The 18,255-nt window shown below is 34.9% G+C and overlaps 1 protein-coding gene and 1 long non-coding RNA gene across 5 annotated transcripts; both read left to right on the forward strand.

The window, feature by feature from the left end:
* Positions 1 to 4,486: 4,486 nt before the first annotated feature.
* On the forward strand, positions 4,487 to 11,777 carry LOC110792978 (uncharacterized). Of its 4 annotated transcripts, XR_008919181.1 has the most exons (6): positions 4,492 to 4,827; positions 4,926 to 5,004; positions 8,027 to 8,095; positions 9,564 to 10,306; positions 10,399 to 10,446; positions 11,506 to 11,777. It is a non-coding gene; the product is annotated as an uncharacterized lncRNA (long non-coding RNA). The 4 variants fall into 4 exon arrangements; XR_008919182.1 differs by having other exon boundaries at positions 4,491 to 4,827; positions 9,564 to 10,446; positions 11,513 to 11,777; XR_002534559.2 differs by having other exon boundaries at positions 9,564 to 10,446.
* Positions 11,778 to 13,134: 1,357 nt separating this feature from the next.
* Positions 13,135 to 17,526, forward strand: LOC110792977 (uncharacterized). The gene is made up of 2 exons (XM_021997801.2): positions 13,135 to 13,335; positions 15,461 to 17,526. Exon 2 carries the CDS (start codon positions 15,572 to 15,574, stop codon positions 17,354 to 17,356), a length of 1,785 nt encoding a protein of 594 aa, XP_021853493.1. The 5' UTR covers positions 13,135 to 13,335; positions 15,461 to 15,571; the 3' UTR covers positions 17,357 to 17,526.
* The last annotated feature ends 729 nt before the right edge of the window (positions 17,527 to 18,255 follow it).

Consider the following 18,255-nt stretch of genomic DNA (forward strand, 5'->3'; position numbering starts at 1 on the left):
CTAATCGAATCTAATTGTTCAGAATTAAGTTTAAACAAAAATCTACATTTATTAATATTAAAAAACTTACGTGTAAAATAAATGTTACACAAATTTATAATATTGTTATTATTTATTTGACTTTGGGAGCCCGGCCCGCCCGAAATTTTTGCGGGTTTGGGCAGAATTTTCCGGCCCGGTTTCCGGGCCTGGACCGAAAATTTAATTTTTTTAGGCGGGTTTGGAGAACACAAAAATTCACTTTTTAGTTATAAATTTGGCCAGATCCGAAAAGTCCGGTATTTTAGGCCCGAAAATAACGGGTTTGGGCACAAATTTTTGGCCCGGATCTTGGCCCGACCCGGCCTGACCCTACATATCGGGCTGATTTTTAATGCCTAGCCCGACCCGAACTCGGCCCGGCCCGCCGTTTGACCAGGTCTAATATTAGATAAACCTAGACATGATCTAGATAGATCGGTTATCATCTAGACATATAAGTTCTGATCTGGATATGGTCTGTGCATATCGGTCTGGTTTGGGGTTGGGGATGATATGTACAAATTTGGTTCTGGTATGGATATCATATGGACAGATCTGTTCTGATATGGACATGATCAATACAAATCTGGACATGATCTAGACAGAGCAGTTTTGATTTAGACATGATCTGTACATACAAGTTCTGATTTGGACATGATCTGGACATATCGGTTTTGATCGAAATAGATCGATTCAAATTTGGACATGATCAGGACATACGGGACATGATCTGGACATATATATGGGTTTAGATATGGACATGATCTTGACAAATCAGTACGTACAGATTTAGACATGATCTAGATAGATAGAGTTGAATATATGGGTTCAGATCTACACGTATGGGTTCTGATCTGGACAGATCGATTTTGATCTGGACATGATATGTGTATATTTCTGATCTGGATATGATCTATACAGATCTGGACATGATTTGTACAGATCAGTTCTGATTTGGACATGATCTGTACAGTTCAGTTCTGATGTGGACATGATCTTTACAAATCAGTTCTGATATGGACATGATCTGTACAGACAATTCTGATATGTACATGATCTGTACAGAGTCGATATCCAGACTAGTTATAATCTGGACATATCGATTCTGATCTGGACATGATCTGTACAAATCAGTTCTAATCTGAACATATTGGTTCTGTAAGGATAAGTTCTGATGTAGACAAGATCTTTTCAGAGTCGAACATGATCTGGACATGATCTGTACATATCAGTTATGATCTGGATATTATCTTATCATATAGGTTCTGGTCTGGATATATAATGGTTCCGGTCTATAAAAGTCAGTTTTCATATGGACATGATCGACCTGTTCATATCATTAATTTCTGATATGGACTTAATGGTTTTAATTTGGACATGATGAATTTGAATGTTTTGTTAATGTTTTTTATGCCTTAAATTAATACTCCATCCGTCCCAGATTTTCCTTTTTCGTCCGTCCCAGATTAGTTGTTACACTTCTAAATTAGGAATGACCCCACACTTAATTATATTGTCTCTTTCTTCTCATTAATTTTTTTTGTCCCCACACCCTCTCATTCAATTAAAAAATACCTAACTCCTACAACATCTACTTTTTCAATAAAATAACATTTGATAATGAAACAACCACTTATCACCTAAAACTTTGTGCAAAGGTAATTTTAACAACTACGATGGGACGGAGGGAGTAAATTTTAATTGCACCGACAACAACATTCTTTTTTTATTAAAATAATAGTAATAAAATATTAATAATAATAATAATGATATAAATATATACCAATAATAATAATAATAATAATAATAATAATAATAATAATAATAATAATAATAATAATCATCTGATCTGGTCTGATCTGGTCTGATATGATCTGATTTAAACTTATTTTTTCTGATCCAATCTGATATGATTAAATCTGAAATAAGTAATAAGGTCATGAAATAAGGTGAACTAAACAAGGTCTGGTTATTATAAAGAAGTCAATACTCCTAGGGTGTTCTTTTGAGATTGTTGTTTAACTGAGGAGTTATTCACACGTTTTCTCTCTATCTTTTTTTTCTAGCTGATTGGATTATATTAATTCATTGTGTATATTTTATACTCCTTTTTAATAAAGTGTGAATTTTAGTATGGAGGAAAAAAAAAACCCCGAAGGGAATATCAAATTATTAGGTTAATAACTTAATACAAGTAGGGTTAATAACTTAATACAATGTGAAAATAAGGTTACTTAAGTCGCTAAGTATGTAAACGGTAGTTAGAGCATCAGAGCATCAACACTAGTCCACTCTTAACCCACTCTTATTAAAATTTAAGAGTCAACTCTTATTAAAAAAGAGCTAACTCTTAGCTACCTCTTATTTAGAGGTTGATTAAGACATCCTCTAAATAAGAGGTAACTCTCTTAGAAATAAGAGTGGGGTGGGTGGAAGAATATGGTGTATTTTGGTTGCTTTTTGTAGTAAAAATAAAAGTAAAAATATTAAAAACTATATAAGAGGTAGTGTTTAAGAGATAGTCTATTTTTTTGGTGTTTTTGGTAGCTAACTCTTTTTAAGAGGGGGTGAGGAGATGTACAAGGAGAAAGACTAAGAGGGGGCAAATTAAGAGTCAGCCTACAATTGATGCTCTTAGAGGATTCGTAGAACAACATCAAGGAGTCTTATCGTAAGATTTTTTTTCATATGTCATGTCTTTCACTAATATTTAATTAATTAAATTGATTAATTTTAGATTTATGCACATGTAGCTTTTCACCTCAACATTTAAAACATCTCAAATAATGTAACAATTTTTTTGTTATTTAACTCACACATTAAGTATTAGATTGGGTCTTAATTTTTCAAGGTTTGATTTAAGACTTTATTAAGACTTACTAATAGTCTGATATATCTATCTTACGATTAAGTGGCATGTATCAGTAAAATTTAAGTCTTAAGTTTTGGGGCTGATGTTGCTCTTAAATCTTAATTAAGCCTGTAATGTTATCGTGGAATAATCCCTACGTAATATTAGAAGCTTCTAAGGCAAACTTATCAGTTAGTATGTGAGTGACTAAGCAAATATAGGAGTTATGTGAGTTGAAAATTCAACACGTCATGCTTGGTTTTCCATCTAGAATAATATGCTCTCTGCCTCTCTCTTGGAAGTTGGAAGAAGTGTTGGTAACAAACAACAGTTATTCTAAGTACGTGTCATTTTCTACATATCCAGTCTATAGATTTGAATACCACTATTAAGTTTTTCAAGGTGTGCTTAGATACTTCTAGAAAACATGCATATCCCCCCCCCCCCTTTTAGTTTAATTAGAAATATGTCTCGTGTGCGGCGGATCTAATATATTTATATATGGAGTATTAGGTGGATCGAAGTCAATTTACTAATATTCTTCAAAATATTTACGACAAACATAATATAGGCTAGATCTATATTTTATTTTCAAACAAAACCTGAGTATATATTTTGAGATTGGGGCGAAATTTTATTTAAATAATAGGGTCAATTGACATCACTAATCCATGCATTTTTAATATAAATATAAAAATATGATGCCTTATTTTAGCTAGTTAAAATAAGAAAAATAATATGTGTGTAATTACCAATTTTAGAGATATATTGTAACATATGTCCATTTATGTACCTACACAATATAATAAATGTATAATATTTGTATAATATATGTGCAAATGTGTATAAAATATACTTCCTCCGTCTTTTAATACTCGCAACGTTTAGACTTTTGCCACTATTCATATAATCTACTTTGACTATTTGTAGTGTTTTTTGTATAAGATAAAACATAGTCATGTGGGATCTTGTTAGATTCGTCTCAATGTGTATTTTCAAAATATCAACTTTTTATAATTTTTGCATAAAGAGAATTTAAGAAATAAATTATCAAAGTTGTGCATTGGCATGCGTGAAACTAACAAACGTTGCGAGTATTAAAAGACGGAGGAAGTAATATATATTTGAACCTTTTACTTCAACAAGATAATAATCTAGGTCAACTTCACTTTTTGGTTGATTTTCTTAGAAGAAGTTAAATTCTCATATTAGGTGATAAGTGGTTGTTTGGTTATTACTCCGTATATGTTACTCCGTATTTTATTGAAAAAATAGATGTGATAGGAGTTAGTGAAGTATTTTTTTAATTGAATGAGAATGTGAGCACAAAAAAGAATTTAGTGGGAAGAGAGACAATATATTAATTGTAAAATCATTCATAGTTTAAAAGTGTAACAACAAATATAGGATGGACGAAAAAGAAAAATGTAACAACTAATGTGGGACGGAGGGTTTAAAAATAAACAAAACAAACAATATTATTACCAGAGAAATTTATTGAATTAAAGACCGAATTAGTCCTTTTTGACAGACCCCGGTCAAACCACATTTCGTGGAGCCAAACCGGTTGACCATCAATACCGAAAATTTCAGGTCCGGTCCGATATTGGATCTGTTTCGTGATTTAAAACTGCTGCGGAAATACGGAAGTAATAATTTTTGCAATTTGTAAAATTCAGCCTTCTTTCTCGCGCTTCTTTCGTTCATTCATTCTTTCCCCACCTTTGTCATATTTTTCTTAACATTCCCAAATCTTTGAATAATTTTATTGATCAATACTACACACTACCAATTGAAATTCGTTGGGTTTCCAATTTCTGGGATTTGTTTGTTTGATCACATTTTGATTTTTCCGGTTGAATAAAATCATGAATTCCGGCGGTGAGACGGTGGTTAAGCATGCCACCTACAGAAATTCTGCTAAGGCTCCCGGAAACCCCGGGATATTGAAGATTGTATTTAGTATTTTACACACATTCATTTTTTTCTGGGCTTTTCTTGAAGTTGAATAAGCGGAAGATTTTTGGAACAACAATTTTCGTTGTGATTGCAGACTATGGAAGAATTTGCATTTTCTCCCTATAATCCCACCTCTGGAGCAAGGGTTCGAGTTCGTTTCAATTCCATTGGAGGTACATATTTATGCTTTGTGCTTGATTTGATTAGTGTGTGAATGATTTACAGTGTTGTTTACGCAAAGTATTTTATACACCCAGTTCTAAATGTACCGGGAAACACCTAAGAATTTGTTAATCTTATTTGCTAAAGAGAGGGAATGTGGCTGTGGAGGGGGTTGGGGGAGGGATTGAGATTTGGGTTTTAGTTCTTGTGTGTTGTATTGTTTGAATGATAAGCAAAAATGAATAGAGGGGCATGGAGATTAGGGGTGTTGATATGTATTGCTCCTGTTATTTTTATTTTTTTGCAATAGTGTGTGCTAGAAATGGTTTGGTGTAGCGTGTGTGGTGAGAATCATGAGATTGTAGGAGATATCAGTGTTGTATGTGATGTTTGTCAGGCTAATGGGTGAGCTCTCTAGATATTGAATTATTCATGTTTGCAATAAAAAAAGTCGCATTTTACGGAGTACTTGGTTTAAGCTTAAAGCTCAAGGCCTTGGCGGACCCTTTGGTAGCCGGTCATAAATGGCGTTAATGGGAATGAATTTATATGTAAATTTGTAAAGAAAATCAATTTTCATTCCCATGGTAGTGCTAATTCACTTAATGTTGTCGCTTTTTCTTTATAAATTTTAATTACCATCCATTACCATTTTGGGAGTGGTATTAGGTAAATTTATAAAGAAAAACATAAACTTTGAGACAAAATTTCATTACCATGGACATCATGATATTATTTTCTTGCGCAATAACACTTTAGATTTATTCCTATTTCCACTAGTTATTATCGGCTACCAAACGGACCGTGGGAGTTAGATGTATGTACTTCGTAAATGTAAATGAAATCATAAAGTATGTATTGTACATTGCTCAGGAAGAAAATTCTGCTATGAAAATCTATGAAATCATAAGTATGTATTGTACATTGCCCGGGAAGAAAATTCAGCTTAATAGAGTCAACTATTACTGAAAATCTATCAAGGATACCCGATTTGGTTTCTGTTTCACTGCACATTCATGTAATTCTTACTTAACAGTTACCCCCATCAGTTTCCATCATAGGCTTCCGAGGGAGGCTGAAATAGCAAGAGCATTCTGCAGTATATAAGTGGCAAGGAGATGCTGAGAAAATTGTTGTGGTTGGTTAAGGAGTTAGAAGGAGGTTTAGTGAGTCATGCTCTCAAGACAAGTGTTGGTTAAATTTGTACTTGTAACTAAGATCATTCAGAGCTTGTCGAACTTTATTTTGGGGCAAAATGGTTTTTGTAAGAACCAAGAGAACACATTTTCTAATTTCCTTAATATATAACACTAAAAGTTAAATAGCATACCAACGTTTAAGAACAATTTTCAAGAGCGAGTAATTCGGGTATGCAATTCTACGCATTGGCGAAATTGTAAAAGATTTTAAAGTACAAGCCTCAAAAATCCTTCACTATAGTAAAATGCAGTGAAGTTATTTAGGTGTTCCCTCTTGCTATCAATGGTAAGACCTATATGGTAAGATTAAACCTACAACCTCTTCTTTTATGACACATGCTGCACTAAAACAGAGGTTTGACGTAAGTGTTGCAAATTCTTTCCTCGATTCATCTCCAAGGCTACCCGTTGATTGTTCGTTTATTATACTTTGAGGACTCTAGCTGGAGAGCTCTGCTACATAAGGTTGCCAATCATAGAGGACATAAGTTTTAGTTGTTTAGCCTCATAGTACCACTTTGTTGGTATGTTGTCTCTCCCTCTTAAATCCTTCTTACAGGTATTATACAGGTATTGCTTCATTTGTTTGGTCAGTACCTAACAAAGTTTCTAAAAATCTGCATGTCTTCTTTTTTTTATTTTGGGGGGGGGGGGGGGGGGGGGGGGAAGATACTTCATATATTTTATACTACCTCTTTGATTAGCTTGACAGCAACATCAAATTCCATTGAACTTTGTCCCTTGACCTCCATGTCTTGTAGATACAACTCATACGAGTATTCACAGCTGCATAGAAAACCTTCTTCTTGAAGTTGACATTCTCATCAATTGAATGGAACCAGTTGCACATTTGGACAGGACAGAGGCAGCTAGCTACTGGAAGCAGAAATACACTTGAATGTAGATACAGTTAGAGAAAAAGATGATCTATTGTGCAACTAGGATCATCACTGACCCCTATAGCAGCCAAATTAGTAGGTATTCTCAACCTTCCAAGGCTCCAAACACAGCCAACCACCTAATTTAAGAAGCTATGTTGGGCATCCAAAAAAAGTTTTAAAAGAAGTTCAAAGCTTCTGCTAAGCTTTCGGACCAAAGCGCGTTAGCGCAACTCGCTAAAGCCCTTGCTTGTTTTAAAGCTAATGCTTATTAGAAGCACATTCAAACAATTCCAAACCCACCTTTATGCTCAGCTAAGGTGGAGAATGATTATTATCTATTTTTTTAGCTAAACTATTAGTTATTTCTGAGCTATTAGTATGCTGAATCTTTCTTAAGTTTGAGGGTAATGCATTTAAATAGACAACACTACATACTGGCTAAAGTTTAGTACTGCTAATATCATTGGTGGCTTGCAGGTCGGGCGGTTAGCACTTGATATCATATTTTTTTATTCATTTATTCGTATAACGATCAATATACTGTGTTTTACTCTGTATTTGTACTTATTTAATTATTTTGACGTGGTTCTGGACTTCTAGTGATCAATCATGTTATATTTTTTTGGTGACTTGTGCTTTAGAAAGGGGTCTACTTATTTGATTGACTTATTCAGGATACAGATTTTCCACAGAAGGCTCAAAATATGCTTTACTTAATCTACTGAAGAAGGTTCTGTTTTTTCAGGGTCCTTAATCTAGGTTTTAATTGAGTTTTTCATAGTCAATGGTCATCAAATACAGTTAGCTCTAAACTTTAGTCCTGCCTTTGTTTTGTTGCATAGAAAATGCCTCCGTTGTTCTATGTTACTCAGAAATTTTACTTTTTGAGCATTTGATGCCCCCTTTGATTACTGAAAGTTGTTATTTTGATTCCAATTGTTACTTTTTGCCAGGGTGAAGGGTCGGAAGGACATGTATGAATTTGAGAACTTCAGTGATAGAAATATGACAGGGTTTCGTGAGTAAGTCAAAATTTAACTATAACACATGTGCTGCATTTTTGGATGTTCTGACAATAGGAATTTTTCTAAGAAATGGTTGACAACATCGTTAAGGCCCAGTAGTACTCCGTGGAATGCAACTATGTTATGCATAATTGGTTATTGTGATGCATAACAATTCAGAGAAAGAACTTACAAGATGTGTTTTATTTGCAAGAATCTGGAACTAGCTAATTATGTGCACATAAATATCCGTACAACAAGTAGGGGTGACAAATCAGGTTGCAATTGTCTCTTCACTCTTATTGTGCTTAAATCTGATGTTCCTGTCCTGCCGGAGTGCTAGACTGTTCTTTGCATAGTCTTCTGTTAAATAAATATCTCGGTTATGATGTTCATACTAAATTGATGAAAACATTGGTGTTTACAGTAGTGAACTTTCCTCTCGGCTATGTCTTTTTGGTTTATGTTGATGTCCTGATGTTTCTGGGAATGAGAAACATCTAAAATGCTACTCTAATAGTATGCTGGCAATTCTGTGGGACTTATGGCTGGGACAGTATAATGCCTGTGTTTTTCTGGAGTATCTGTCCAACGTAAATTATTGTGGGACAAAGTTGACGCTAGCGTCTTTATGGGCTTAGGCAGGAAGGGGCATAATTCTGTCTGGGAAATACATAGGAATTTGGCTAATTTGTAAATTCTTTTATATTTACCTCGTGAGGACATCCCTCAATAAAAAAAATCTTATAAAAAAATCTATACAGAAAATTATTCTACTGTTTATTCTACTAATTAACAAAAATACTATATGAACGTGAATTATGCCCTGCATATGTTATAGGACAGTGATTTCATTGGAAAGATATGGTGTTTGGTCATTGTAGCAAGTCTGATATTAATATTGGATGGTAGAAAGGAAGCCACATTTCTGGTTTGAAGAACTTGTTTTGGGTCTGGAGGACTGATGACTGCAAGCTGTCTATGATTTACTTTTTCCTGAACCTGATGTCTTCAACTCTCGTCTATGTTATGGAGATTTGAAGTCGGGATAATTGTGGTGTTTTTGCTATTTGCCTATTTCTGTATTCATTTTTTTCCTGTAACAATAACTATGCTAGGATAGTGGAATGATATAGCTTGATCAATAGAATTGGATGATGTTTGTGGTTTGGAATTTTTGAAGTTATTGATGATTATAGGATTGTACATTTGTACTATATGCATATTCAATGGATGATCTGAGTGATGAGTATTGGCAGGTTGTTCCTTTTATTTCCCTTCCTCTTACTAGTCGTGTTTTTAGTACTTTTTTTTATTACTCCGTATTTATTTTACATGATGTACCCATTTTCCATTTTCAGGTGCTTTTATTTGATGTACCCCTTTTATTTAATTTTTGGCAAATACATTACCATCTCACCCTCTTTACCCCACAATATTTATCCCTTTTTCTTGACACATGTGCTGCATCTTTTATTGACCACAGGTGTCCTCAAATGTTAGAACATCCACTAAGGAGAGACTCTCAAATGTTAGACAGGTTCGGAATGGGCTGGCCAACTTTCCTCTTCTCTGACACCATTTAGAATCATAGTTTCCAGATTATAATCCTCAATTTTGTTTCCGTTCCTATCTTCTCTCTTGCTCCCGTTTGTGTGATACGTAGCCAACACCATTTCCTTAGTTCATCTGCGAAATCTACTGCAAGTGGTCGATGTGGACTAAGAGAAGTAGGATTCAGATAGGCTGTTGCAGTCTAGGCCATTGTGTGGAAGGGAAAACCGTGATTGGCCTACTTCATAGCAAATATGGTGTCTGGGACTCTGGTCACTGATGTGAAAGTTGCATGATTTCCCATTTTGTGTACTGGGAGAACGGAGTACAGGATAGAGTAACCAACTTAACTTATGGGCAAGAGAAGCTCGTCTCTTCAAGAATTGCTCGATTTCTGGATTCAGCCTAATTATGGTTTTATCGGAATAGATGCTTTCTGATGGAAGAGGGCCTGTCTTCTTGCATTCAGAATCTTTCTACTGATGGGTGCTCTGTCTTGGTTTTCCTAGTTTGATATTATGCGATTTCCCTCGTTTAATGGGTTTGGAATTGGTTACAAGCGAGGCTGCATGTGTCTCGACCTCATGAAATCCAGCAATGGAAGGGCCTGTAAGGCTGTAATGAGTCAAGGGTCACTGACTTCTTACATATGTATACTGATATTACGAGTTTCTGGTTAGGGTTGATTTGATGTTTAAACTGTTAAGAGTTTCCTTTTATCATGCTTATACTGAGATTGCTTCTCTTGTTTCTGTTTGAGTTTGTAGGTTGATTGATTGAATGGCGCAATGTCTTAGATATATCTGAAGCTACAGGTGACAAGTCCTTCTTGCCTTTTGTTTTCTTCCATTATTTCTGATTTCCTGTTCTCTTTAAAGCCATTTTTTAGAATTGCAAACTCCAGTTAACTATGTACCAGTTAAGGTTCAGGCATCAGAGGTTACAGTACAGACTTTTGTACATATTGAACAATATATAAAGCTGAAATAACGCTTTTAAATTAAAAAGAGCTGAATCGAATAATCATTTTTCAATGTTCTGTTACCCTGTGACGGACTATGGTTGCGCTTGTGTGGGCGGCTTGTTTCTTGGTTGCCTAGAAAGGTGGGAACCTCTTCATCTCTCTAGTAATGTGTAAACAGACCAAAAATAAATAAATAAGAACATTTTTCTACCAAACAACAACCTTTATGTATCTATACCAAACTAAGCTGGGTAAATGGTATGATTTCGGATGATTCTGAATTTTCTGGTGAAGCTCTAAACTCATAGTTTCTGAAATCCCTGCAAGGGAATTTTTTGTATACTAGAACAATGGAAGTCGAGTTGGCAAACCGAAAAAATTAGTGGGAAGTGGGAACAACTTTTGAATTATTGTAAAAGTACCTAGTTAAAAGTAGTACTAACCTAAAAAATAGTAATCCTCCGTCCAAATTTGTTTCCAAGCTTGGAAATTTGTTACTTAACATTGTCAGTCACAGATTCTAAAGATTGCAAACAAGGGGTAATAAACTTACTCCGTTTAGTAGCTACAACATCTCCATTTTTGCTTGATTGAAAACTATAAGATTGTATTGAGTTGTGGGTATATGAAAAACTAAAAGATTTTTGATGAGCAACGTTGAGGCAGTGTCATCATGGGATATGATCTTCTGTTCTTGTTGTGAACATAGTTATCTTAGTTACCTATGATAATTACGTAATTGGTCCAGCTTCCCCATTATTGCTTTCTAATTTGCAACCAAGTAAATGGTTGGTTCAGGCTCCTGTAATCGAAGAATCAAATTCTGAAGTAATGCATAGTAATGATGCTTATTTGGTGATACTGCTAGAATGAGCTATTTGCATGTGAACTGGTCTGTAATTTCTTCTAGGTTTCAGGAGAAGATGATGCCTGCATTCTCACATTATGATGCAAACTTGCAGAAGAGGAGGCCAAACAGCAGAAAAAATGGATCCATATCAAGATTTATCTATGCCTTACTGTCCATAGAATTATGTTTTAGTTTACTATTTTATTTTTACTGTAATCTGGAGTTACATGTAAATATTTTATCGTCACAATAATATATGTTTTACATATGCTTTCGATTGTTCTTGTAAACAACAATTTTGGCTTGTGTAGGAAAAACAACTTTTACATGTTTGTCAAATGGGCAAAAAATTGGTCAAATATTTAGACATATTTATTTGTTTTCATATGATGATTAGCATTGTTTTTCATAAGTGAATTAGCTAAGTGAAACATGTTAAAAATTGATCCGAAATATCTATACTAATATATTAAAAGGCGTTTATAAGAACGTATATGTGACACGTAGATCCCTCCTTATTACGCCGGATTGAACACTAGACCTCTTGAATTAAAAGTTACCATTCTTACCATCTTAGCTAGCCACAATGATGTTATATTTTTCTATTTAAATAATAAATACAACCTTTTAAAAATAAACAATAATGAATTAAAGGAAAAAACCAAACAAAAGGGAATTAATTACTTAACTTATAAATTATAAATGTACAATTCTTCTCTTCACAACTTAAGCTTAAAAAATAAAAACTTAGGGTAATGGAGTGTAATTATGAGTGCGGAAGAGGGAAACATTGACAAGAGTATAATAATCAACTAATCATGAAGAAGAGAATTCGACTTTGTTTTGATTTTTGGATATGGGAAGGAAGTTTGTTGATCGGCGACTGATCTTGCATGGAAATCAAATAATAGCACCACATACGAATATTTAAAATAAGTAAATCCCACTAAAAGTAAAACCCGGAGCAACGTCCGGGCCACAAACTAGTTATAAATGATAAGATGTCACATTTACCGAATTAGCAATAATATCATTTAATAAATTTTGCTAATGTGACAAACGGTCAGAAAATCAACTTTTATTTGTCAAATAAGAAAAAACACCGAAAGGTCCAAAACCAAATTTCTGAAGCACCATAACATTGTAAATCATAATTTCTGAAATTAGAAACTCAACGACAACAAAATCCCCAAAGTTAGCGACAGGTGAATACACTTATTTTTAACCAACCATAAAAGTCTTGAAATTAGTTAGAGAGTCGATTGACACGACATGACACGTAAGACAAAATGACAAATCGTACATGAACATAATTTATGGATAGCAGTTTACATGAGCCTCATTTATGTATAACAAATATGATCCGCCACGATACGACACGACACGATATGTCATGTTTTTCTTAGGCTTATCCATCTCTTTAAGCATAACTCATTAGAATAAGAGGTACCCGACCTATTTTTGTGTAAGTCCGCCTTACCGGAAAGACCACTTTAATTATACTTAACTAATTAGTTTCAGTGCTTAACTAATTAATTTAATTGTTCAACTTATATGACATCAAGGCGGTCTTTTATGTAAGACCGCCTTATATAAAAGTTTGTAAACTCTATTTGCACCCTAAAGAGCGTACTTACACAAAATATACACATAAAAGGACGATAATACCCTTGATCACAGCCCTAATTTCCTTTGAGATATCTCCACCCTTTTACTGGTAAGTCTGGAACTCTGGATCTTTCTCTCTCCTCCACTTCTTCTGCAATCTCTCTTCCCCCATTGATGAAACTCCGATTTCCTCAACACAAAAAATTGCACCAAACTTCGATCAACCACTCCAATCAATCCCCAAACTGCAGGAACTTAATCACGACTCTCCGTTTTCACCTGGTACTATCATACTTTATTCTCTAGCTTTTTTTAAAAAAAATTAATTTTCTTCTCTCATTTTTAGGGTTTTCATTCGTTTGAGCTATTTCTTGATTTCTGAGTAAGAAATGTGTTCCAATTCGAGTTTAATTATTTCTGACAACACTAAGTAATTTTTATATGGCTGAATTTAATAATTTCTGGATTGTAATCACTGATTTTGTAGTGCTGTGGAACTAATGAATGTTAAAGTAAATGAATTTGTAATGGTTTAAGAGTTTTTTTCTAGCTAACAAATGGGTGGAATTATTTTAATTTCTTATTGATGGATGATGGATTTGTTGGTTGGTAGATTAAGGTAGAAGAGGGTGTGATTACTTGCATATCTGATGATCATATGAATTGCTCGGAAGCGAAACGATAAGAAAATGGAAAATGGGAGTGGGTTTGACTTCAACCATTAATACAGAACTAGAAAAGGGTATACCAGAGGATAAACGGAACTATTATGAACTGTATGAAGCTAAAAACGGTACTTACTTTTAAGTTAGTGCTTCGCTGAACTTTTGGAGAAAATAAACACAGCTTTAGCTTTAAACAATGAAGAAATTTGCTAATTTGAAGTGTTACTATGGGTAGTTAAGCTTTTCTGGGGCAAAGCGATTTTCCATGATAAAAACACCGAGCATTTTGACTACCGAGGAGCATGAATTTTGATAAGTAATCTGATTAAAATTCTAGCATTCACTGATTTCATGTTGCTAACGAGTATCACTTACATTTTTTTTGGATGAGCGAAATTAGAGAGAAAGAGAGGGAAACAAACTCCCTTATTTGGATAAAAGATTGTTGAAGGAAAAGGGATGGGAACAAGCTCCCTTATTTGGATAAAAGATTGGGGGAAGGAAAGGAAGGGAAAATGGAGCTCACCTTCGCAACCGCTCTTCCTCTTTCTTTCCCCTTCCCCTTCCCCTTCCCCTTCCCCTTCCTCTTCCTCTTCCTCTTCCTCTTCCTCTTCCTCTTCCTCTTTTTTCCCCTTCCTTTCCCTTCGATCTTGCTATCCAAAGACACTGTTAGTTTGCTACAGTACTACCCCATTTACCAAATGGCAAGTTAAGTTGAGAATCTCATACAATTCTAAATACTAGAAAGGTAGCACTGGTAATGATCTTGGAAGAATTGGAGAAATTAGAAATGAGCTAGAAGCTTTTCCATTTTCAGTCCTAATGGAACAACTGGGAGTCATATGCCGTTACTTGATATATTAGACAACCACTCTTTGTTGTTGGGGAGGGGAAATCTCAGATAGTTTGTTATTTGTCACATTATTATCATTATTATTAATATTATTATTGATATGTTACGGCTTATTGCTAGTGATTCTCAACTAGGTATTAGTGTATGAGAGAGCTAAGATCAATTGACAATAAATTTAAAGATTTATTTGCTTTATATGTATGGCACAAACTAATAGATGTTCAAGTCATGTGTTCTATTACCATTTCTTTTTATCATCTTCATATGCTACGGGCTCAGTCAAATGTGATTACAGGAGAACAAATTTCTTCCTTGTGTTATCAAAAGGCAATGCTTCTCAATCCAATTGTCACATGGTACCCTCCACTCAGGGAAGGCCCACTCTCTGTATGGGACATCATGTACCTCATGTTCATTGAAAATGAGATGAAAAGAAAGAATACCCACGTTTTAAGATAACAACCAATTGGATGAAACATTTGAACTCTAACCATCAATCTTCCTGAGAACTGGTGACTTGATATTTGAATTTTGTGCTATTTGAAACTCATTCAGTCTTTCCTCATTTTTTGTTAAAGAAAAACATATTGGTGTATCTCAAAAGTCAAAACTGATACCACAATAAATGTCTGTATCCTCTTTGTTAGAATTTTCTTGGTGAAAGGTTCTTATAGAATTGCTCAAACGAAAGAATATCAGTACAGAATTCCTAATCTGAGGTTTCTGATAATAACTTTATTGAGTGTGTTCAATCTGTTTTTGTTTTTAGTTTTCTACTCCGTGTTTAGTTTCCTCTTTTCCCTGTACCTTACATTCTTTTGTATGTTTTTTGAAGTAGTTCATTATTGTCTTGTTTGATTTTTTAATTTACTCCTGTGTTCTTTTACAGGTTAACTTCATCATATGAGAGTCTGTCGGTAGTTGTTTGAGTTAGTGGCCGCTTAATCAATGGCATGAAAAGAAGCTTTCAGAAGCACAAACATTCTTTTGCCCCTGATTTATGGCTGATAATTCGTTGCCTGTTTCAGATTCTCTCATAGTTACAGATAATTCTCTAGCTATTGGACAAGAATTCCCTGATGTTGAAACTTGTCGAAGAGCATTAAAAGATGTTGCGATAGCAATGCATTTTGACCTTAGAATAGTTAAGTCAGACCGCAGCCGTTTTATAGCCAAGTGTTCTAAGGAGGGATGCCCTTGGCGTGTTCATGTTGCAAAATGTTCTGGTGTTCCTACTTTTTCTATTAGAACATTGAACACAGAGCACACATGTGAAGGAGTTCATAATCTTCATCATCAGCAAGCTTCAGTTGGTTGGGTTGCTAGATCGGTAGAATCTCGAGTGAAAGACAATCCACAATACAAGCCCAAGGAAATTTTGCAAGATATTCGCGACCAACATGGGGTTGCGGTATCTTACATGCAAGCGTGGCGTGGGAAGGAGCGTAGTATGGCTTCCCTTCATGGAACATTTGAAGATGGATATCGTTTTCTTCCTGCATACTGTGAACAAATAAGGAAAACTAATCCTGGTAGCGTTGCCACAGTTGTCGCAACAGGACAAGAAAATTGCTTCCAAAGACTTTTTGTCTCTTATCGGGCATCAATATATGGCTTCCTAAATGCTTGTAGGCCACTCTTAGAACTTGACAGAGCACAACTAAAAGGAAAATACTTGGGGATAGTACTATGTGCATCAGCTATTGATGCTGATGATGCACTATTTCCATTGGCAATTGCTATTGTTGACACAGATAGTGATGAAAATTGGATGTGGTTCATATCTGAGTTGCGGAAACTTTTAGGAGTCAATACTGAGAACATGCCTAGGCTTACAGTACTATCTGAAAGACAAAAGGGCGTTGTTGAAGCAGTGGACACGCATTTTCCAAGTGCTTACCATGGCTTTTGTTTGAGATTCATCAGTGAAAACTTCCGAGATACTTTTAAGAACTCAAAGTTGGTGAATATCTTCTGGAATGCTGTATATGCACTTACAGCAGCTGAATTTGAAAACAAAATATCCGAGATGATGGAGGTGAACCAAGACGTTGCCACATGGTTCCAACAGTATCCGCCTCTACTTTGGGCAGTTGCATATTTTGAAGGAGTCAGGTATGGACATTTCACATTAAGTATCACAGAGTTGTTATATAACTGGGCTCTTGAATGTCACGAACTTCCAATAGTTCAAATGATGGAACATATTCGGCATCAGCTGATTACATGGTTTGATGAACGGCGTGCCACAGGCGTGAGGTTAAATTCCATTTTAGTACCATCTGCTGAGAAAAAAATCTCAGAAGCAATTGAAGATTCCCGTTGTTATCAAGTTCTTCGTGCAAATGAGATCGAGTTTGAGATTGTGTCAACTGAACGCACAAACATTGTGGATATAAGAGCCCGGGTTTGTTCATGCAGGCGTTGGCAACTTTATGGTATACCTTGTGCTCATGCTGCTGCTGCTCTAATCTCATGTGGGCAAAATGTTCATATGTTTGCTGAGAATTGTTTTACAGTTGCAAGTTACAGGGAAGCTTATTCTCAGACTATAATGGCAATTCCTGATAGGAGTCAGTGGAATGAGTCAGGTGAGGGTGTTGCAGAAGGTGGAAGTGCCAAAGTTGATATTGTAATAAGGCCGCCTAAAACTCGTAGACCACCTGGTAGGCCAAAGAAGAAGGTGTTGCGTGTAGAGAATTTAAAGCGGCCGAAGAGAATAGTTCAGTGTGGTCGCTGCCATATGTTAGGTCATTCTCAAAAGAAATGCTCATTGCCACTTTAATTTTATTTTTCCTTTGTAAATCTCCCAGGATTGTGGTAGAATTAGTAGTGTTGTATCCTTGAAATGTCTCTCAGCAGTTGTAAAGATTAACTTGTGGGACTTTCAACTTGTCTTTGTCTCACTATTTATCAGATCATAGAAATCAAAGTTTCAACTCAGGTTATGGAAAACTAACCAATATAACATTTCCCACATTGAGATGAAATACTTCCACCGCTTCAGAAAACTTGCAATAGTTTGACTTTTGTACTTTTCATACATTTAACTTTAACCACATTTTCTTACTAATATATAAAAACCGAATGCTGTTGTCCAATATGTTATTAGAATAGTCTTAATGCATATTTTTCAAATATTAAATTTTTTAATATAGTTTTTACTATTCTATTTAATTGCACATATTTAAGGTTTTTACTGGCCAACATGGCACTCACAATTTGCATATATTTAAGGTCAAGCTAGTACATTAGCAAGTATGCCGGTCAAACTATTGCAAATATTCTGGAACAGATAATATGTGTACTTGAACACAAGCCTAATATAGTAATATGGCTTTGCAAAATCTTCCTTGACGAGAACAGACTTCGTGTATGATAGCAAAATATCACTTAGTAAAATCGATTGCTAATTTGCTATACTGGCATCAGACTTGCCTTTATACATTTGGACTCTATATTGAAGAGTTCTGCTCGATTCCTGACCACGTGGAGCAAAAAATTTGGATACAAAGGAAAAAATATTACCTTCAAATGAAAGGAAGCCAGGTTCCAATATTCGAAGTTCCGAACACTGACGTCTTTAATCATATGAATGTTTTAACAATTACTCTAATATGTGAGATGATGATATTCAATGTTCATCGTTATCAATTTACTTGATTTATTACTGTGTATAATATT

Source organism: Spinacia oleracea, chromosome 4 (assembly GCF_020520425.1).
Source record: "Spinacia oleracea cultivar Varoflay chromosome 4, BTI_SOV_V1, whole genome shotgun sequence".
In the NCBI taxonomy this organism is placed as follows: Eukaryota; Viridiplantae; Streptophyta; class Magnoliopsida; order Caryophyllales; family Amaranthaceae; genus Spinacia; species Spinacia oleracea.